This window comes from Pelobates fuscus, chromosome 7 (assembly GCF_036172605.1).
Source record: "Pelobates fuscus isolate aPelFus1 chromosome 7, aPelFus1.pri, whole genome shotgun sequence".
NCBI classification, from domain to species: Eukaryota; Metazoa; Chordata; class Amphibia; order Anura; family Pelobatidae; genus Pelobates; species Pelobates fuscus.
The window spans coordinates 94537778-94560785 of NC_086323.1; the positions used below are offsets into that span (position 1 = coordinate 94537778).

The 23008-nt window shown below is 38.9% G+C and overlaps 1 protein-coding gene across 2 annotated transcripts in view; it reads right to left on the bottom strand.

Moving 5' to 3' along the window:
* Positions 1-23008, bottom strand: part of COL7A1 (collagen type VII alpha 1 chain) — a 193817-nt gene that overhangs the window by 88490 nt on the left and 82319 nt on the right. For both annotated transcript variants that reach the window (XM_063426212.1, XM_063426213.1), the window contains exons 17-37: positions 21255-21380; positions 19108-19254; positions 18604-18729; positions 17380-17523; positions 16967-17092; positions 15164-15307; positions 13560-13685; positions 13093-13239; positions 12271-12399; positions 10447-10593; positions 9542-9678; positions 8436-8562; positions 7648-7791; positions 6836-7002; positions 5274-5300; positions 2730-2756; positions 2581-2625; positions 1781-1873; positions 1069-1140; positions 742-777; positions 581-634 (exon numbers count right to left, since the gene is read on the bottom strand). In XM_063426212.1, the coding sequence (XP_063282282.1) occupies positions 581-634; positions 742-777; positions 1069-1140; positions 1781-1873; positions 2581-2625; positions 2730-2756; positions 5274-5300; positions 6836-7002; positions 7648-7791; positions 8436-8562; positions 9542-9678; positions 10447-10593; positions 12271-12399; positions 13093-13239; positions 13560-13685; positions 15164-15307; positions 16967-17092; positions 17380-17523; positions 18604-18729; positions 19108-19254; positions 21255-21380 (2291 nt within the window). The remainder of the gene's footprint in view (positions 1-580; positions 635-741; positions 778-1068; positions 1141-1780; positions 1874-2580; positions 2626-2729; positions 2757-5273; positions 5301-6835; positions 7003-7647; positions 7792-8435; positions 8563-9541; positions 9679-10446; positions 10594-12270; positions 12400-13092; positions 13240-13559; positions 13686-15163; positions 15308-16966; positions 17093-17379; positions 17524-18603; positions 18730-19107; positions 19255-21254; positions 21381-23008) is intronic.

Sequence of the window (23008 nt, forward strand, 5' to 3'; positions counted from 1 at the left end):
AAACCAGCTGCAATTTTAGGTGCAACATTCAGAGACATTCTACTGGTTTTCATGGTGATTGCTCCTTTTTTTTAGCTCTTAGCCACAGAAGATTACCTGTTTTACCTTGATAAATCTTCCTCGGTCTTTAGAGCTCTCAGTTCTCAGTTGTATCATGTATCGCTCACCATGGTCTGGAGATTTTAGGGTTCCAAATGCGAGGATGGTATATAGGTTATAATTTATATATCTTGCAACAATTGTGGATGCGGTGGGACAGTTGCAACTTAGGCCCATGTCCTAGTTGCCCAACATCAATTGTGGAGCATTTTTGCCTACATGAAAGCACTTCTGCAGTGCTCTGGTCTGGTGGTATGCTGGTCTGATTTGCTAACATTCCTCCTGCTTAAGTGTAGGGGAAATGTTAGCAAATCAAACGTGACACTGCGCATCAGTAATGACACCCCTTTCTGGTCACGCTTTCTCCTGTCGCACTTTCACATTGTCCAAAGGTTTGTAAAAGCTATGATGCAACCCAGTTATGTTAGAATGCTATATTTTTGGGTTATTTATACAGACTTTCAATAGTAGTTCCACTTACCGGTAGCCCCCTCTCCCCTCTGGGTCCGGTAGGCCCAGCTGGACCTCTATCCCCCTAAGGTGAAACCAAAAAAGATTCTGTGTTAGTAGACAAATGTAAAAGCATTGTGGTAAATGCAAACAAAGTGGGAGAAAATAGTTAAATATGAAATAAAAATTTACCGTATCTCCTTTATTTCCCGGTGAACCTGGACTCCCCTAAAATCAACACAAGAATAGATTACAGATTGTATTGCTGTTCATTTGAAGCACCGTACCTGTCTAAATCAGTCATATAGTTTATACTGAGAAACCCTCACTGGATCTATAGCAAAGGAAGGAAGAGAAAATCGGAGGGTGTGGGGGAATACAAAAAGAGCGAAGTAGTGTTTAGCAAGAAAGTTGAGAAGAACTTCATGAAGATGACAGGTGGCAAATGCACAGCACATTTTACTCTTCATTATTTGTTATATAGCAATCTTGTTATTCTGTCTGTCCATCCAAACTCACCGGAGTCCCTGCATTTCCAGGAGTGCCCGGACGGCCAGGACTTCCAGGAATTCCATCAGTACCTGGCTCTCCCTGTAGAAGCAATATGGCAAGATGGGTCAGATTGATGGAATATCTCCAATCCATTAGAATGTGAATACATGTCCCTTTAATCTGTCCTGCTATTAATGTAATATTATGTTAATAAAATGAACTTAATATTATTGGACTGGATAAACTTTACATGAAAGTGATTTGTTTCCCCCCGGAGTTAAAATGAGGTTAAGGCTTTATGGACTAAATTACGTTTTGCAAAGTGAATTAAAGTAAACCATTTATTCACAATTCTGGGACTGAAGTGAATAAATGGGAGTAATGATGAGTTTTGATATTTTAACCATTGATTTGCTAAATTCTCGCAGAGTAGCAGCACTGGAGAGAAATACACTTAATTTATTTTTCTGTATTTGAGTAAATTTTGCAGTTGATCTGCTGTCACAAATTGCTGTTTACATAATGAACCCTCAAGTGTAATTATTTTATTGGGGAGACAGTCACACAGGGCTGAAATCCACTTAGAACATTAATCAAGTAAAAAAAACAAAACAGATAATTATATAATGTGTAATACTAAACTGCATGATGCATCCATATTATTATAAAGACGCACAAAAAAAATAATTTTGAAACATGCATTGTTTGAAGGTTACTTGACTTAACTTTGACAACTTACAGTTTCTCCCTTCTGTCCTCTGGAGGCTGTGCTGTCTCCAGGAGGTCCACGAGGTCCAACAGGTCCTTGGGGACCGCGGTCACCATCTCGACCCTGTCAATGATGCAGAGCAGTGTATTATTAAGCTGTTAAACAATGTAGGAATTTACTCCAATTTGTGTTAAAAAAAAATTCTGCACAGTTCTCAGTTTAAACTCTTGGTCTCTTTCTGTCCTGTAGTTCTCAGTTTTGTAACTATTCTGCCACGGAGCTACTGTATTGTGTTCTGACTGTGCAGTGTTCATAGAGAGATGTCCATGCAGAGTCCTGTTCCTGGTTATGTTGGCAGGGTGATCAAACTCAAGAGGGCATTTTGTGTTATTACTGACACAGTGAACCATCACTGATAAAATACTGGTCCTGCCAGATTACTGTAACCGGCACTGTGCTCATTATTGTTGGATTAACTAGGGCAGAGGTTGGCAACCTTTGGCACTCTAAAAGCCACGATACTGGCAAAGCATCAGGGGAGATGGAGTAATGACATCTGGAGTGCCAAATGTTGCCTACCACTGAACTAGGGATTGGCAACCAGTGCTCAGAGAAGCGTGCTTACTGTGATTCTAAGTGGTGGGATCTCAATGTGTCAGAAGGAGCAACTTTAGCTCAAAATTCCCCCTTGACACAAGGTACCCAGATTGGTTTAGGGAATCAGATTGTGAAGCTGGGTTAGCTCTGGGATTCTGAACAGAACCCTCTTCTGGTACGTGGTTCAGTACACATGAAAAATCTTTGTTCAACAAAACTGTAACAACACTCACTGGTTGTCCTGCGGGTCCGGTGGCTCCTGAGCGACCAGGACTACCCTAAAAAGGTAAATCAGGAAATTAGTTTACATGCCAATGGAACAGGGCAAAGGTTTAATGCCAGCATGATGTAACCTATTTAAAAAAAAAAAAAAAACACTTACTGCTTCTCCTTTAGGGCCCCTTTCACCCTGAAAAAAACAAACAAACAAAAAGGGATTAGTGATAGTCAGAAATTGAATCACAACTTTCTTATTGGAGGAGGAGATGGAGGCAATCTGCAAGATGGAGTATCTTGGGCTGTAAAATTGCTGGTACAGTGTTTCAAATTAACAAGTACCAACCTGAAGATGATCTAGTTGTACATGTCAGGATCCTCTCCCGACAACCAAGATATTGTTTGTTTTATTTACTTCAATACCGTTTTTCACCATTAGTGGCCTCCCTAGCCACTAGTCGCCTCAGTCTCTCTCACCTGCATGGCATGATTTATATCTGCTATAAAAGGCCACACCAGACAAAACCAAGTTGCCTTTACATTGAGAGAAGTTGTGTTCTGCTCCTGGCTCTTACTGAGACTTTTTTTATAGTCTGATACTGACCAAGACATCTGTTCCTAGCTCAACCTGCCCAACTCTGATTTCCTTTGATCCATCCTGATTCATCCAAACATCCTGCTTTAATTCAAACTGGACTTTGTTTTCTATTATTCTGTATTTGCTTTGGACCTAACCTGCCTGGACTTTACTAACCATCATATCAATTGTAACTCTCCTGGAAAACCCTGATCCACATATCTGGTAACTTTAGTACAAATCCTCCAAACTAAAGGGCCTGTTCTCCTTAACTTAGAACCAATCCAAATTCCATTATTCATTTATTATTGTCTGATATTATGTTTAATTGTTACCTATTATTTCACTGATGGGTTTCCCTGTCTTCTTTAAACCTGCTTTGGGTCATATTGCCTGAACTTCTACTTCTCCTTGATACTTATTTCTGTTTTTAGGTCCTGCTTTCCCCCTTTAATTTTATTATTCCTTTTCTCTGTTTATCCTGTTATTCTTATTGTTTCCTTTGTCTAAACCAAGTCTAATAACTGAAATAAAGTACCTGAAGTCAACCCCGGCATAAGTCTCCTCTCTGACCTGCTCAGAACCACGACAGTACACTTTTATCAAATTCCATGAGTATATAGAATAATAATTTTCAGTGGATATAATCTTTTCACATTTTGCGGAAGCATTTAAATTATTCCCTTAGGGAAGTTTCTGAACAAATTGTACTGAAAATTGGTGTAAGACTGAATGTCATGTAATATGACTTGACTTCATACAAATATATACTGATTAAACTTATACTGCACTGTGATGGACTAGTCATTAACAGGACTGTACAAAGAATGCAAGGTGATATACTGACATGTGATATACTGACATTTCAGAGATGTAAGATTTTGAATACAGTTGTGGAAAGCTTTCTTTAACAACACACTGAATTGAGCCCCTATTGAGGTTATCATTAAAGGGAAACTCCAGTGCCAGGAAAACAATCCGTTTTCCTGGCACTGGAGGTACCCTCTCCCACCCACCAATCCCCAGTTACTGAAGGGGTGAAAACCCCTTCAGCCATTTACCTGAGGCAGCAACGATGTCGCTGTCTCCTCCTCCGCACCGCTCCTCCCTCTGATTCCGTCGGCTGGCGGGCGAGACTGATCCCGCCCACCGACCGGGGAGACCTGATGCGCATGCGCGGCAATGCGCATTAGGTCTCCCCATAGGAAAGCATTGAAAAAGATTTTCAATGTTTTCTTATGGGGAAATGAGCGACGCTGGAGGTCCTCACACAGAAAATCTTTGCTAGAAATCAGGAAGTGCCCTCTAGTGGCTCTAGTAGACATCCACTAGAGGTGGAGTTAACCCTGCAAGGTAAATTTTTGCAGTTTATATAAAACTGCAATAATTACACTTGCAGGGTTAGGAGTAGTGGGAGTTGGCACCCAGACCACTCCAATGGGCAGAAGTGGTCTGGGTGCCTGGAGTGTCCCTTTAAATGCCCCTAACACAGGGCTTGGTGATTATTTAGTAAAGCAGCATTTACATAACTTTAAAAGGATTTATGAATAGTAATCTTAGATTGTTGATCCATGGAGTAATCAGAATGCAATTTTGGAGTCAAAGATATTTTCCCTTTATTTTGAAGCACTTTTGAAGAATAACTTCAGTAGGCAATTTTGCCTTGTTCCTGATCAACTGTAAAAATATAAATTACTATGCGACTGTAAGGTATTTACAAGTCAGTAGAGGGCATCAAAGCAGCATAGCTGGAGAGAGAAGTACCAAACCTAAATCTAATAAAAAAAAAGTTTAGGCAGAGTCAGTGATTCAATCCTATTGCCCAACAAGATCAATATGAGACCGCACTCATTCTGCTATGATATAGTGATCTCCTTCTGTATATCAAAAAAACATTTGGGCAAATCGCGACAAGTTTATTGAATTCATGATATGTATTTATAATTATTTATCATTTTAATATATATTTTGTGATTATTTTGTAGTTATCACAGCAGAGTATGTTGGCACTGTGTAAGTGCTAATAATAACTAAGGATATGTTATTTTTTAATATGCACTGTTTATTAGCAAGTCACATAAGGATGATGAGCGTTAACACTTTTCTATAAGAAGTCTAAAGTTAGAATCTTACCTGAGGACACTGAACTGTGCAAGGTTCCTAAAAGAAGAAAGACAAATTAGGGATTTAGATTAACATTCTATATGGAAGCCTTTAAATTCTCAGGCATTCGGCATTACTATCTGAGAAGTTGTGTTGTACAACTCACAAAATGTTTTGCCAGCATATCAGGAGGTGAATTTGAGATGTCAGCCATCACTACAGCTGATCTACAGTTCAAAGCTGGCGCATGCACTAATATGTCCCCCGATATGAAGTAAGGAGCGTGACGCTGTTGGTTGGTTGAACAGGGATATTGAATTATTGTTAAGGAGTTATCTTTAAGGGTTGCACCAACCAAAACCAGTGTTAATAAAACACTGCTATGGATGGAACATTGGAGTATGTCTTGCTGATATGGTCCCCCTACTAAAAGAAAAAGAAAACCGTGTGAGGAAAAACTTACAAGGACAAGTTCTCCCTGCAATCTGATCCGACTCCAATTATGTCAATCACTGAGGGGGAGGGACGTCTTGAAGGCTGGGCTGAGCAAAAACGTTGGCGGCTCGTGTGCTGCCATTGGTCGCCTTTTGCCAGAATGCTATGCCATGCACAGAATTAACATTACTCCCATTTTGGGCTCCTTACGATGCTGCCAGAGGTGGATCTACAACTTCAGTGGCAATATGCTATATTTCTGTATATACAGCATTTCAAAATGAAACACTGCATATACAGACTCCAAGCACAATGACCACTTCAATTCACTGAAGTGGTCATGTGCAGTAAGTAACCCTTTAAGCTGCCGTGTGGAAGAAGTTGTGTGTCAGGATTACTGTTTGATCCAGCACGTAGAACTGTATAGCACGGATGACAAATAAGTAACGTTTTACCGGTCCTTAGAATGGCCGGATTTAACGTACATAGAATAGTCAAAAATACTAGCCGAGGTCAGGGAACACAGAAAGGGACGCAGCGATGAGGAAAGCCAGGAGTCAGGATACCAGAATATAGAGAAGTCAATAAACAAAGCCAAAGTCAAAAACCAGGTAGAAAACTAATAACAGGAACATGCTCTCAGACAACCACAAGGGAAACCACGACAGGGCACTGAGCAGGATGAGAACTGGGCCTAAATACCCCTCCTCTAGATCTGATAGGCTGTAACCGGCCTTTGACCCCAAGGTCAGTTACCAGGTTTCATTTGCATAATTGCTGCTCAGCATTAACACTTCTGTGGATTAGGTTGCTGCTCGGCACAACTTTTCCTGTGTGGACAGTAAATGTAATTAACCACATTTCTATAAGCGGACGAATACGTGACATTGTGAGAGAGGACAATATTAGGCCTGATATTTTAAATACCCTTTATCACCCCCCCACAACAAAAATAACAATTTTGTGAATAGTCCTGCAAGCAGCCAGCTGGTGGGTAGGATGGACAGGATGTTAATAATGAATGTGTGATCAACATATGAATGGAGGTCTATGCTAGCCTTCGCCTATGGAAGAACATTTTCATAAATACAATTAAAAACTGCATGTCACATTATATGTTAATGGACAAGGTAAAATCTGCCATCCAGACTCCTTACCTCCACCGAGGTTACAGTGCAAATGGCTTCAGACACACCATCTAGAAGGCTGTCCAGGTTAGCAGTATCACTGGTGTAAAACACATTGCGAGGACTCTGACCAGTGACCATTCGACGTAACTGCTCTTGGTCTGCTCCGTTCATACCCACGGCTATAACACGTATACCTAAAGGAACAAAGACATGGACCGATGTATGTATTAATAAGACGCAAATGAAAATATAATAGTAAAAATGGCAAATAATGCCCCCGTGATGCTCTTGGGGGTGATGTTACATACATTCCAGGGTTAAACTTTGTATGTGTAGTTTTTCATGGCGAACAGACTGCAGGCACCATGAATACTTCAAATCACTGAAGTGATTAAGGTGCATGGAGTAGCCTCTTAATATGGTAAAGCTCTGCAGAATATGTTGGCACAATATAAAATATAGTGCATTTCCCTATTCCCCCCCCCCCCATAAGTCAATTAAAAGCTGCCTGTTGACTGATCTAGAAGTTATCAGCTAGTTCACCCTTCAGAGATTTGTCTAAATTAAGATATTTTGTAAAATATTCCTGTATAAAATGTAAAGGAAAAAAAAAAGGTTTTTATCAGATGCAATAATAAAAAAACCACATATAGTTAGATGTGTATTAAAAAATGTTTTGCTTAAAATACACCTAGCAGACCCACTGTTTATAGCGTTTAATCTATAATTGGATAGTTTTGGTGTTCTCTTTTGATGAGCATTTGTCTGTTTAACATTAGATTGAGCATTTTAAATTACTGTATGCCAAGTAAATTTGGGGGACAAAAGATTTTTTTTACCTGTATCTTTAATAGATTTAGCTGCTTCTAACACATCATCTCCTGACGCTCCATCTGCTAGTATTACCAAAACACCAGGCACGTTCCTTCTCCGTCCATAGGCGGTTGTAAACAGATAATTCTTTGCAAAGTTTATGGCGGCACCTAAAAGTCAAATGCAGGTTTAATTAAATAAGTCCAGGTGGTATCTCGCTTCACGGAACTTCAGTTTTTAATGCGTCACTAATACAGCACTTTTTAGTTATAATCAGTTGATGACTCTCCTGTGGATAATAGGGATTCTCCACTATCTGCACTATTTTATGGCTAGCAATACATACCGTGGTAGCAAGTTTTATTATTATTTTTACTTTTCGTTTTAATATTGCACCACCTAGTGTATGTAGTATGAAAGTGCAAAATAATATTTAGTCAAACTACAGCTGCTATCTTGCTTAGCCAAGATTAGATTCAGAAACATTAGCAGGTGAAATCTATTTTACCACGCCATTTGTTATATTCCTTATCTCTTGATTTGTTTGTAATCAAATCATTTTTGCACCTAAAATTAAAACTGTATTTCAGCCCAAATGTCCATCTCTGTCAAGTAACCGCAGATACTCTCAATGAACTAAAACATGGGTCCTCAAACTCCGGCCCCCCAGATGTTGCTGAACTACAACTCCCATGATTCTTTGAATTACATAGATAGCCAGAGAATCATGGGAGTTGTAGTTCAGCAACATCTGGGGGGCCGGAGTTTGAGGACACCATGAACTAAAAACATCTTGTTATTTTGTATCAGTTACCTATAGAGGTTCCACTTGGCTCCTCAAATGGAATATTTCGAATTTGTTGCAGGACGGTGGTAAGCTCACTAGAGCGGTTTAAGAGGATCCATGGACGTGCCCGGAAGCTGTAAGCCGCCAAGGCCACCTTATAGAAACATGAAAAGAAAGCCACACAATCACAGAAGGAGCAGCAAGAGAAAGCCATAATAGCAATAAAATATGATGAACTTGACAATTTGTTATAAGGAAATGCATTGTGAACATAAACTTAAGTTGGAGAAAGATCTAAATTTAGCAGTTTTCTGGAGGTATCCTTTTATTTACATTTTAAAGGGGGGGGGGGGAAGGAAACCTCTTCTGAGTTTTGGTCTCAGCACAATCTTGCCTGTTATCTAACGTTGTCTCGTTTTTGTTGGTATCAGTTTTTAATACTATGAATATCACATGGCAGGAAAATGGTTACTTTAACGGTTAACCCCTTAAGGACCAAACTTCTGGAATAAAAGGGAATCATGACACGTCACATGTCCTTAAGGGGTTAATCAAGATGGTTAGTTAAAGGATTAAAGGACCACCACTGGCACCCAGAACGCCTTTAGTTTTAACACTGCAATGTAAAACCTTGCCGTTTAGTAGATACAGCAATGCTATGATTGCAGGGTTAACTTACCTCTAGTGTGTTCCTGACAGGAACTAGAGGTGCATTCATGCCTACAACTGAGGTAAACTCACTCTTATGTTGAAATGACTCGGGAGGTGGAGGTAATATTGCAAGAACTATAACAACTTCAATAAGATGACATTGTTAAAGTGCCTACGGTGCCCCCTTAAAAGAATACTACCACTAAAATATCTATATGGTGTCACATATCGATTGTTGCCTTTTAGACTATGGTAATTTCAACACAACAGAATAATAATCATTGTAATTATTGTGAAGTCAAATTTTAGCACCAATGTTTTATTGTTAGCGGTCTGTAAATTAAATATAAAGCTAAACTGCTGGTAGCGTCCTTTTAACAAGAATCTCCCTAAAAAAATAGAACCTCCACTCCACATACCTAAAAGTATGTGTAATCCTACTAATTAACTAGGTCTGCCTTTTCAAAATAATGTTCAAATACCTGTGTAGCATCGGGACCCAGCTGTCCTACTGAAGAAACCAACTTGGAGAGAAACTCTTTTACTGCCTCTTCATTATACGCGTTGTCCCGTGTTGCATGGACCATGAAGACAATGTCTGTTCGACCGGTACCACATCCTGCAGTAGAAATGTCATATAACAAGATATGGGATTCTGGCACAAAAACGTCAAGTTCCTATATCCTAGTCCTACAGTATGCAGAACACCACTCACTGCCTTTCTGCAGTCATAACTAAGAGCTGTAAGCTCCTCTTGAGCCAAGTCCTGCAGTGGCCAGCTTGTTGGCTGACAGCTTCAAAAAACAAAATTTCCCATGAACCTTTGCTGATCACTTCCTTTGTTTTTGGATTACTGGGAGTTGTATTTGACTAAATGATGGGATCCCAGTACTAAAGGGTGCCCTAACCAATAAATGGTGCTATATATTGGTTATGTATTATTGCAAAGTGAGCCTTGCTCAGTTTGTTCACTAATTGGGTTATTCACTGAAACTACACATTTTTGAGAATTAAATTTGAATGGAAAAACAGGGAAAAAATAGCTTATTTGGAAAAATTCTTCAATTCAGCTGTAGTGACAACTTGAAATTTTTGCTTCAATTTTGCCATTTGGATTAAATTTGTGTAAAGAATCGGAGATTCTTCTATAATGTGGAGGAGACAGATTAAGTGTAGTGTTGCTGCAATTTTGTGTGTAACCCTTCTTGGTCTAATACAGTGCCTGATCTTTCTTCAATCTGTATACAGCTTTTATTTTGACAGTTTTAATAAACTATTCTTTTTTTTTACTAACATTTGTATTGAGAATGTATGGCATGAAGATTACAAGTCACATTCCTTTAGATACATCACAATCAAATTATACTTTTGCAAACTTTTTTTTTACCAGTGTTGGCCAGGATTGTTGTGGCTTCACTTTCCCGATCTCCAATCAAGGTTACTACTCGAAATTCATATCGGCCACCGGCTTGCAGGTTCTCGATCTCAAAGGATTGTGCATTACTAGGAACTAGACGAACTGTTTCACGACCACCTATATGGATATTGTAGCAGTAGATACCATGTTATATAATAATAATTAATATCAAAAGTATTTAACTAGGAAGGTAGCTTTCACAACATTTATGGGTTCTACTTTCTAGGATCTAGATTCAATTACTGCCAGACTTACAGGGTTATTTACTAACGTGAGAATTTCAGGTGAATTCAAAGTGAATTTCAACTTTAAAGTAAAAATATCAAAACTAGAAAACATAAGCCATGCTTTCAGCTTGCCTACTCTGGCCTTACATTTGAAATCTACTTTGAATTAATTTGGAATTCTCACTTAAGTGTAACCCTGTCAGTCTATTTCATTAGAAAATGGGAGCACTAACCACTTAGGTATCTCACCAGCATCTTTCTCTCATTCTGTTGAGTACAAATTGTAAACATAACCTTCATTTTGTAAATTCTCAGCATTTATTTTTTTCTTAAAAGGGCTCTGACAACTAAAAAAAATATGGATACCAAGACATGACACAGGTGGATGTAAGCTATTCACTATACAAGTAAAATCCCCATTACATTTATCAGGGTTCTCTGAACTCTGGCCCTCCAGATTTTGCTGAACTACAACTCCTATGATTCTTTGAATGAAATATAGCCAGAGAATCATGGGTTTATATATTTATATTACGTATGGTACATACATCGTGATGATAAGAGAATGGTGTGAAGCTTACACTATGGGGTGGGGTACAAATGGGATTGTGCATATCAGGCTGCTGCTAGCAGGGATGCCATCAGAAATTTTGGGGCCTCTTACACAGCTCAAGACCTGAGCTCCCAAGGGCCCGCCCCAAAGTGTGCCGACATGGCCCGCACCTGATTCCACCCATAGGGCTCCCATTGGAGTCTGCTCGTAGGGACTAGAATGTATGTGTGTAGGGGATGTGTTATATGTTATTGTATAGGATGTTATGTGTGTGTTTTTGGAATATAGTACATAGGAAATCCAGTTTGTGTTGGGCATGTATTGTGTATATAGAGAATGCAGTGTGTGTCTGTGTAAGGGAGAAAGTGCGTGTGTATAGTGGATGCAGTGTGCATCTATGTAAGGGAGAAAGTGTATAATGGATGGAGTGTCTGTTTGTGTGTAAGGAATGCATTGTGTACGTGTAAGACATGCATTGTGTGTTTCTGTGTGTGTGTGTGGGGGGAGGGGAATGCATTGTGTGTTTTTATGTGTGTGTGTGTGTGTGTGTGTGTGTGTAAGGGATACTTTGTGTGTGGGAGGGGAATGCATATTGTGTTTTTGTGCATGTGTGTGTATAGTGTGTAAGGGATGCATTGTGTGTGTATGTGTGCGAGAAACTTTGTGGGGTAGGATATAGGAGATTTAGGTCAAGTGAGAAAAGGGAGCAGATTTAAAAACATATATATTTTATTGCTTGATAGATTTCTTTTAAAATAAAAAAATCCTTCCTCCTCCCCCCCAAATAAAGACAATGGCATAGGGAATATAATCTTTAAAATACAGAGGGCATAAGGAAAGAAAAACTGATAGAAAACAAAAACGTGACTAGGCCAGGTTTCTTTTCAGTTGCGAAGGTTATTATTTTACACCAATAAAGATCTTTAAGGAGTAGAGCAGAGATCATGGCATTATTACCAAAAACAGTTTATTTAACTAAAAGCTGACAAAACCTGATAAGCATCACCCTCTTACCATCTGCCCGTCTCCAGTAGATCCGGTAGCCAGTACTTCCTGACACAGCACTCCAGGTAAGTCTTATACGCTGTCCTGAGATATCCGTCACACGCAGGTTACTAACCGAAGACACTGTTGTTTCAAATGCTGATCCAGTTATTTAAAAATAATAAAAAAAGTTTTTATAAGCAACTTTTTCAGAAACAGATATATGTATCCCCCTCCAAATAAATATTTTTTTTAAATTGAGTGAAATACAATTGCATGAAACTATATTCTCATGAGTAACTTAACAATTTTAATGTGAATTTATTAACCATCTGAGAATATAGCGAGGGGTCCAGAGTGGGTACATTTTATATTTTTCTTTAAAGCTCAACTGGCTGCTCATTCACTAATGATTGCTCTATGCGTACTATGGATTTATCAGTTTTTTTCACAACAATAAAAACAACACTGCATGAAAACCTTAATAGCACTACAGTGTGCTGTAGGGTTTATGGTGCCAAGGGTGCCCTTGTGTCCCCTCCTCCCCCCCCCCCAGTGTATTAAGTGTCTCCACTACTAATGACGAAGAGCCGGGAGCTCTTGCTAACGTGCTTTCATCAGTTCTCCAATACTAAGCTGCCGTGCAAGGCTAGCTTAATGGCTAAGACTGTCAGCTGACCGCTCTCAGCCAATAGGCTAATCCCTGCACTCCAGAAATTAGCTTTGAGATTAACTTTTTGACTCTATTACAGCATTTTTTATAAATGGTAACATATTTAATATTAGAGGTAATTTAACCTGTCCAAAGGTGTAGATTGGAAAACGGTAAACATATAGTGGATTGGGACATACGTGTTGTGATGCTTGTGCTGACTGGATTCCCTTCACGATTGCCTATCAATGCCGTTACTTTCACCGTGTATTTCACTCCACTTTCCAGGTTGACCAATTCAAAGGAGTTGGTATTCCCAGGGACTTCTCGTGTCAGCTCCGGACCACCTTTTAAAGTAAATGAATAAGATATATTGACCATTCCTCTTTGCTATATATTGGAATGTAAATTGGATTATCTTTATAAATAGGGCTGATAATCTGTCATATCACACACCAGGGTTTGACTTCTCTTAACAGATAGAGGAATAGAGGGATAGATGGATAGAGGGATGGATGGATGGATGGATAGATAGACAAAATATAAATCTGCAACTGGTTAATGGTCTTATCAAGCGAAGTGGAGACTGTACAGAATGATGGCTGGAAAATAGGTAGATTGGAATGACCCATGCAATGCATGGCGATGTGGGATTTAAAGATTGTACCATCTGTTGGGCTCCAGGAAATCCTATAAGATGTGGCCCCTTGAACTCCAACCCATGTCACACGTAATACATTGTTTCTGCTCTCCAGAACCTGCAAACTGGTCACCCTTCCAACTTCCTGAACACCTGCAAAAAAGGATGTTAAGGACATACGTATTAACAAAATAAGTCTCAATGTTAAAAAGTAAAAAAAAAAAAAAAATACTTACTCCCACATACCAACAGAACCTGATTCTATGGGACAGTCCTGATCTCAGCGTCCCGTCCCATTGATCTGGTTTTGATTTCTAGCAAACCCACTTCTAGGAACATCAGGGAACAAGTCCACAGAAAGTATTGTACGAGATCATCATTAAGTAAGCCGCAGAAAACAATCTCTGAGCTTTCAGAGCAAGAGAGCTTTGTCACCATACATAAATAAGTAATTCACTATAACTGGGAAACGGGGACAATTGACAAGAAAATTCTATATTTTAGTCCAAAATATAAATGAATTTGAAAATCATGCAAATTCAGTTATCTTGGCCTACAATGTACAATTCTCCATTCAATACCCCTCAAGTTCTAGAAAATTGGAAACCCATCAAGCTTTACATTTCTACAACAAGCAACAGTCGTTCGACTGAATGCAAAATATCTACCAAAGTAATAATTATGGCTAAAATTAAAATGATAGCTAAAGAAATATAAACTTCTGAGTCTGCTTCCATTCATCATCAGAACAAGTCTGCTCTAAGCATGTGCAATCCCTTTTTGCATATTTTATCACACTGCCAACATGCAACAAAGAAATGCACGTTCATCCCAGCAACACAAATCCTAATATCCGTGCACAAGTTATGGCCACTAGCATAACTTCTGCAACAATCACTAGAAAAAAATCACAAATCCAAGACAGCAGGTGTTAAGGTGTTACAATCCAATTTTATGGATTCCTTGGTATTTATCCTTGCATTCCTGATACAACATACCTCTTATTTGCTGGCACTTGGTTTTGTTCTGTTAATTTCTGCCTGCCCTGAGCTTTGGAACAGTCTACCACTTGCTGCCACCCCAACATACGAAATTGTAAAGCGCGCAAGATTACAAGTTTGTTAATGAATTCATATTTAAGGTAAGATTCTAGGCTCAAAGGAGTCCAAGTTTAAAATTATGTCAGAGGGACAGTCTTGCCTGTCACAAAAAGTGGCGCATGACCTCTTCATTAAATAAATTTGTACTCCAAAAAAACACAAAAACACGTCTGTGGTGCTTTGCACATGGGAAGCTCGGGTGGGAGATGTCTGCAAAATGGCTTGGTGAACAGACTGGCTCATCCTCCTTTGGGTCTTGTATGTAATTGGTGGTGGTGACCGAATCCCCTCTACTCACCACTCCTTCTATGTTACAATGCTAAGTATTGTACATCTAGTTCTGTATGCAGAAAAAAAAGTTACACACTTCAATAATTGATGTGTTTTATGGATATTTACATTATTGACCCTGTGTTAGTTAAATTGTAGTGATCCAGCATTATGATATTTTTTTTTACATGTGATAGAAATATTTTCTTCTATTTTGGATGGGGACATGTAGGCCTAAGTTGTTAATTACACTTATTTCACCTGTTCGTGTTGTGACAGACACTGAGCTACTCTCTCTGGTTCCTCTCAGAGCTGTAACTTGGATTATGTAGTTAGTCCCAGTCACTAGGTCTGGAATTTCAATGGATGTGACGTCCCTTGTAACTATTCGTGACAATTCAGCACCTGCAAAAGAAAATTGTTCCATTAGGTGATTGCTGACACTGCTATTTTTTCTTGTAGATGGCTAGGAATACTAAGCTTTTATTTGTTTATTAAAAGAATGTTGTCTTAATAGGTTAGTTATTTCTAGGTAAGGATACTATCATAATGCTGCCAAATGTTGGTTTTGCGGCAATAGCATTCACTAAGCAAGATGGCATGATAGGCATAACAGAGACATGGGATGAGATGCATGACTAGGCAGTTAATGGAAATTGCTACGCGAGGCAGGGGGGAGGCAGAGGGAGCTATAGTGCTAGGAATACAGCTTTGCATTCCTGGTACTAAAGTATCCCTTGAATGTAAACAAAGTACTTTACCCATGAGTACTTAAAGGCTGACTATAGCCACCCAGACCACTTCAGCGCATTGAAGTGGTCTGGGTGCAGTGTCCCAGGTTTTTTAACCCTGCAGTAATAATTATTGCAGTTTCTGGTAAGCTAATTACTTGCCTGGGTTAACTCTACCTCTAGTGGCTGTCTACCAGACAGCCCCCAGAGGCACTTCTGGGTGATTAGGTGACTTTTGGACGTTCTCTGGACTTTCTCGCGCTATGCATGAGGACATCTCCCGAAATCCCATAGGAAAGCATTGTATAATGCTTTCCTATGGAAGAAGTTCTAATGGAAGTGAGTTCTAATGCCGTGCATGCGCATTAGGTCTCCCCTCCATACTCAAAAAGGGTTCAAAATCCTTGCCTGGAAATTATAGAACTGTAAGCATAACTTCTATGGCGGGCCAAGTATTTGAAGGGGTATTAAGGAATAATTCTCTAGAATTCAATGGAAGATTATTGTTATCAAAATCAGTATGGTTTTATGAAACATAGGTCATGTCAAGCTAACAATTGCATTCTACGAAAAAGCAGAAATATAGATCAGGGTGTTGCAGTGGATGTGATTTATTTGGATTTTGAAAGAAAGGTTAACAAATTAAAATCAATTTAATTTACAAAAACAGCTCTTCACAGTAGGAATAACAGCATTATACTAATATATTAAGGGCCAATACAAACTATTGTCTGGAACTTTATTCATAAACTGGACTAAACATAGGGCACAAGGTCACAGAAAAAAGGCAAAGGCGGTCAGTTATTTTCCCAAATCAGGTGCCATCTAGCCATACATTTGTAACCATTATAATTTATTGTAGTGCAGATGAACAACTTGTAGCAATTGTCAAGAATCAGTTTTCCACTTATCATTATAATACACCTTGCTAATACTTTTTAATCAAAGCTTGTGAAATCCTTTTTTATTGGCAGGACATGCATCTAGAAGCGTACTTTAGATATTTGAGAGGGTGCCCTTTGCCATATTTTTGTATTTATACATCCTCTTGGAACAATGTCAATGGTGACAATTCATGAATAACATCCTCTCTCCTTGTATGTAATTTCTCAATATGTTTTTTTTTTTTTAAGTATATTGCAATCTAATGGTAAATCTTTAATAAAGTAATTACATCTAAACATTTTATAACTCGGTTAGATTAAAATATTATTCATCCATTGATTAACAATATTTTGAACTGATTTTTGTAAAAATTACATGTGATAGGTCTGCTTAATATAGCATAGTAAATATAGCATTTTTAGAACAAAAACTCTATAAAAGTTCTCACCATCACTACGTCTCCATGTAATCCTATATTCAGTTGCACGTTGTGAGGCATCCCACACCACTCTGACTACACTTTCTCCAATGTCCACGACCCTCAGGTTGGAGACTGGATCTACAGAGTCATCATCTGTATAAACATTTTTGGGTTAGAAGATAAAATATGATAAATACCAAGTGGACACATTGATGATGAAAAGTTCATTTGTCTGGCTCTACCAATGTCTTCTCCTCCATACCATGCATTATTATAGTTATTTTATGGATCTCATGTTTTGCCTGACTTTGTTTTGAGATGGTTTTTGTGTTTTTTATGTATCCATGCGGGTTAATCTATTAACCTTCATTATGCAGAGTGGGCAATATGGATACAATATATTCTCTAGATAGGAAAATGAAATCCTTGAGGTATATTACCTGTTCGTGCGGTAATTGTGATAGGATTGCTCTCTGATGATCCAATCACAGTCGAAACACCGATGGCATAAACTGAGTTTCCTTGAAGACCTCTGATCTCAAAAGCTGTTGTACCGGCTGGAAGGGTTTGGCTGAACTGACGACCTAAGACAAGGCAAACAATCACAGTCAGGCAACAAACTCTGTCTTTGTGAATCCTCTAGCTGTAGCCAAAGTATAGCCTATAGGCATGTTTTGGTTGACTATGGATTCTTCCATATGCTGTTTCAGCTTTAACAAATTTTGTACATGCAAATGTTTAAGGAAAAATAATTCAGACAAGCCAGAACGATGCAAAAATGGGTAAATCAGTGTGCTGCAAAATATAAATATTATGTATATATTTTGAAGTAGACTGATAGGTGTATTGCCCTGCCATTTGGTTTACGTTTGGTTTGGTGAGAAGTAACCAACAGAGAAAAAAGGAGGAGCAGTAAAAAGCAATCCCCCCCCAATTCCAATATTTAAATATTATATATGTATTAAATATATAACATATAAATATAGTTTGTTTTTCACTGTCCCTCCTTTTTTTCTTCTATTAGTCACTTCTGATTTGACCGGAGAATAAAATCAACATTTAGTGACTTTCCCCTAACCATCAATCATCGTTTTCCTATCAGTTGTCTCTTTGTTTGGATGATGCTATGGATCACAAAAGAAACAAAACTGTTCATCCATTGTCCATTTAGTTTGTTTCCTGATTTAGTCACATGGCATTTCAGAGTTACGGATTTCATCCGATCCACTGATCGCCCAAAATTCAGGGTTGTAAACCAAATTAATAAGTCTAATAGCACAAGAGTTTACTCCAGGACTAATAATTCCACCAATAATTCCAAGACTGCAGATAATTAATATGCAAAGCTATGGACAAAGTATTTCTTTACACAATAAGTCATCGATTCCTGACACAGCATCTGCATTAAGATGGCAGTAGTCCATTCAGCAAAGGTAATAAAAAGTTATGAGTTATGCAAATTGGCTCGATACAAGCCAAAAAATGGCAGCATTGCTGTGCCAAATTCAATTCATCACAACCTCTTGCCTGAGATCAGTTATCTGTAAATGAATACTCTTTTAACTGAAGAATGTTGGGCACAGGACTACCTTCTCCAATCTTAAAAAAACAAACAAACAAACAAACAAACAAACAAACAAACAAACAGTGAAAAGCTTACTTACCATCTCCCTGCCTCCATGTGACCTTATACCCTGTTGCTCTGGCAACACCAGTCCAACCAATTGTCAGAGAATTGATGCCTGACTCCACCACGCGAAGATTTGTCACTCCAGCCACCACTGTTCTTTCTACGAATACAATTGGAAAAATCAACCTGTCAGGTGAAGGTCTACTTCATTCCATTAACTACACTCAAACCTCTCAGTGCATAACTTGCAAAATGTTATCACATGCAACCAATAAACAGAAACTTAAAGGTTTGTGGTATTTTCACAGAAAAGGGTGATGATTTGGTTATGTAGGAAACACATTGAGTCCAGGTTCTGTGTAATGGAAACAACATTGTTTTACACTTGTAGTAATAATGTCAATTAATTCCCAACATAACATTTACAGATATTACAGATATTACTGGATTCAGTTTCTAACATGGTTGTATTTTACGTTGACATGCTGTTTATCATGTCATTAAGATTAATAGTAAGAAGCGAAGCAATGCTTTTTACCTGTTTTTACATTAATCGTAGCTGGGCTTCCTTCTGTTGTACCAACGACTGGAATTACTCTTACTACATATGTAACTCCTTCCTGGATGTTGGCCAGCTCATAGATGGTCTGATCTCCTGATATTATCTGGGATTGTTCCTTTTGATCTATCAAAAAATAATAATAATAATACAATTGGTTTAGTATATGACACACATAAATAGACGCGCACGCACACACACACACACACACACACACACACACGCGCACGCACGCACACACACTCTGTATATAGTTGTGATTTTATTTAAGGCTGTGCAAGGTCAATTTTCTTCTTATTAGAGCCATTGCTAGTTTGTTAAGGACTTTATGTGGTTATGTCTGTTACAAAGAGCTGCAGTTGATAAACTTAATTCTGTGTTAATTCGGTGTACTGTGACTACTCCACACTTTAAAAAAAAAAAAACACACACACAAAAAACCTACAGTTTAGTAGATATACCACCAATGAATACATGCATGCATATTTGTATGTATGCATTAATTGGGAGTATGTCTAAAAGAGATTACAAAAGCTGCAGTACTTATGACGGCAACCTTTGTAAGCCCTCTCCTTTTTTCCCAGAAGAGACTTTCAGTCTCTTCACAGAGAAATAACCATTGAGAAGCCTCTGACTTGGTCCCACGTGCATGCGCATGCTGACTCGTGCACACCGTTCCGCCTGCAATATGTACAAATATTGCCCTTTTTTGGGGAGCGGTTGAGACTCCTATTTATGTTCCTCATGCCTCCATTTAATGGAGATTATTGGGGCAGGTGTGTAAAGGGTGCAGAGGATTTCTTTATATTTTTTGGCTTGTAGAGAGATGCATGGCTCTTACTTTTTGGTCTTGTGGATATTACACTTTTTAAATTATTATTAGGGAAGATACTATGAAATGACGAGTGTGACGGGATCTCCCATGCCACAGTCTCTTGGAGAGACGTGAAGGCTAGCCTCTTGCCCAAATACTATAGACCCCTTTTTGTCTGCTAAACTAAGTTATTTTACTATGTCATTTTAAATTATTGTACAAAGTGTAAAACAGAGTGAAGGTTTGTCTTATATTTCAGGGACAATTGCATTAGCACCTGTGTGTCTGGGAGTGGAGCTATTGTATAAAAGGTAAAACAGAAGGGAAGGTAATTAGTTTATTGTATAATAACTATTGTGCAATGCATCTTGGTGTCAGGCAGGTAAGTCAGTTTATGGAATATTACCTAATTATATCCTAGACACCAAGACCTGGGAAGTGAGTTTTTGTTTTGTTTTGTTTTGTTTGATGACCCCCTGTTTTGATTACTCCTATATATGTGTGTTGTGCTTCAATAAAGTCAGTTCTACTTCACCCTTCACTAAGTCTCGGCTAGTGCTTGGTTGAGACTGCTATACAGCTATATCATCGCATCCTGACCCAGGGTGGAAAAGCCAAAGAAAGACCCCAGTCAAATTGCAGGGGCTGGGGCAGAGGAGTTCCAGGCTTTCCCCTGTGACTGCTAGGAAGCAAGCTTGGTGGAGGTACCCAGCCAGGGTACAAGGAGCTCCATCACGAGTTATAATAAGAGACCAGAACTCAAATTATAAAACAACTAGTATGTGACTTTCTAATGTAACACATTGACTTGAGCTGGCAAGTAGCCAACAAGCAATTCAAAGCCATTGCCATAAAAATAATTTTTGTTTTCTTTTTCATCCAAATAATTACAAATACATTTTAGGTGGCCATGATCTAATGCAATTCAGTTAGTTATAACAAGTTAGAGTGTCTTATTTACACAAACATATGTATTTTTACACTTACTGTAACTCTGAGATTTTGTACATTCTCATGAGTTTTCCTGCTGTGAAGCTTTGTGATACATATGCATACCACAAATTACTGTAAGGGGTAATGTTGTAGGGCTCAGTAACGCAAACTAGCACGTATACCAGATACATAATATATGCTGAAAAAAGACTGGAGTTCATGCAGTTTGACATTCCATAGGCTCTCTGGCTGATAAAGAGATTTGGGTTTCTAGAGGGATTTATCCTTCATATATGGGGCTCTGGAGACCAAGGAAAACTTGTGTATTCTGCAAAGAGACATTCAGATATATTCACAATGCCCTGGACCTTGTGCTAACCTTCTGAGTTCCTGATGAAGATCCTGTACTCTGTGGCTCTTGGGACTGCATTCCATGACAGACGAACACGCCCTCTCCTAATATCCAGTACTCGTAGGTTGGTTACAGGGCCGATAGACGCAGATTCTAAAACACAACATAATATGTTACTCTCAGATGTCTATACCCCTGAACCTCATGCTTAAGAGACAAATAGAACCCCCTCCCCCAAAAAAATATTCATAACAGCCATGTCACATTTAGGAAGTGGCAATAAAATGTACGGTAGTTACATTTATTTAGCACAAAAACCTCAGTTCTTCTGGGTTATGACAAAATTTGAGGCCTGTCCTGTACATCAATCAGCTTAATCAAAATGGGTTTACTCCGATGCCATATGGTGACAGAGAGTGTGACACATTATGTGTGGCGATATAATATTATAAAATGTGCTTTACTCAACAAAGGGTTATTACTGAAGGGAAAATTTGCAACAACATGTCTGTCAAAAATCATTTAGAGCATCAGAGAGAATTCAGAAGGCTAAAACTTGGGTGAAATTTAGACAATTCATTATCTGAACTAAAGTCACAAAGGGGACCCAGGTGCAATTAATACCCATCTAAAATATAAAGATAATGACAAGTCCTCTAGGGACCACCACTGCCACCCTCCAGTCGGAGTGCCATGAAGATGCACAAAAAAAAAAAAAGACAGATAAAGGCGTGTTATTATCTTTCAACTAATCTTGTATACTAGGCATGTGCATGGGGAACATTTTCGGTTCGGCATTCAGAAATTCGTGATTTTCGCAATTCGGCACTTCAAGACTTCGGCAACTTCGGAACTTCGGCATTTCAGCCCTTCGGAACTTTGACACTTTGGAAATTCGGCAACTTCAGCACTTCAGAATTTCGGAACTTCGGAATTTCGGGACTTCGGCAACTCGGGACTTCTCTTGCAGTCGCTTGGTAGATAACTCCCTAATTCCCACGGTATTAGGGAGTTATCTACCAAAAGGCTGAAAGACCTAAATTGGTTTCAGACAAATTTACTAACACTAAGTAAAAATTACTTAGTATTAGTAAATTTTGCCCCTACTCGCTATACCGCGAGTAGGGGCATGTCTAGTAAACAGTGAGCACCCACCCCTGAGCGGTGGGTAGGGGCCTTAAATCAGAATAAGGGGGGGACCTAATGTCCTCCCCCCTGGCCCCCACCCCTGAGCGGTGGGTGGGGGCCCTAAATTATAATAAGGGGGGGGGGACCTAATGTCCTCCCCTCTAGCCCCCACCCTCATAACGCTCTGATTGGTGGATTAAGTAACCAATCAGAGAGTTATGCGTCAAATTACACAGCGTGGGAAAATTCCAAAGAACTTTCCCACGCTGTGTAAAATGAAACAGAGCACTCTGATTGGTGGATTTCAAACCAACCAATCAGAGTGCTGTGACAGGTAAATGTAGAGACTTACCTGTCAGTCTCTTCATTTACCTGTCAGAGCACTGATTGGATGGCTTAAACCCACCAATCAGAGTGCTCTGAGCCTAATTGCAGGGCGGGGCAAGGCTTTATAAGCCTTCCCCCGCCCTGCAGAGCTCAGTCTGTGCGGAGCCCTCCATGGGTGAAGATGGATTATTTTTATTTGCGCTCGTTTTTTTTTTTTTTTTAGTGCGTCGGTTATTATGATTTTTTTATTTGGCCTTTGTTGGGGCTGAAAAAATAAGATTTTAGATAAAAGAAAACATTGAATGGTAAGTTTTTTTTTTTTACAG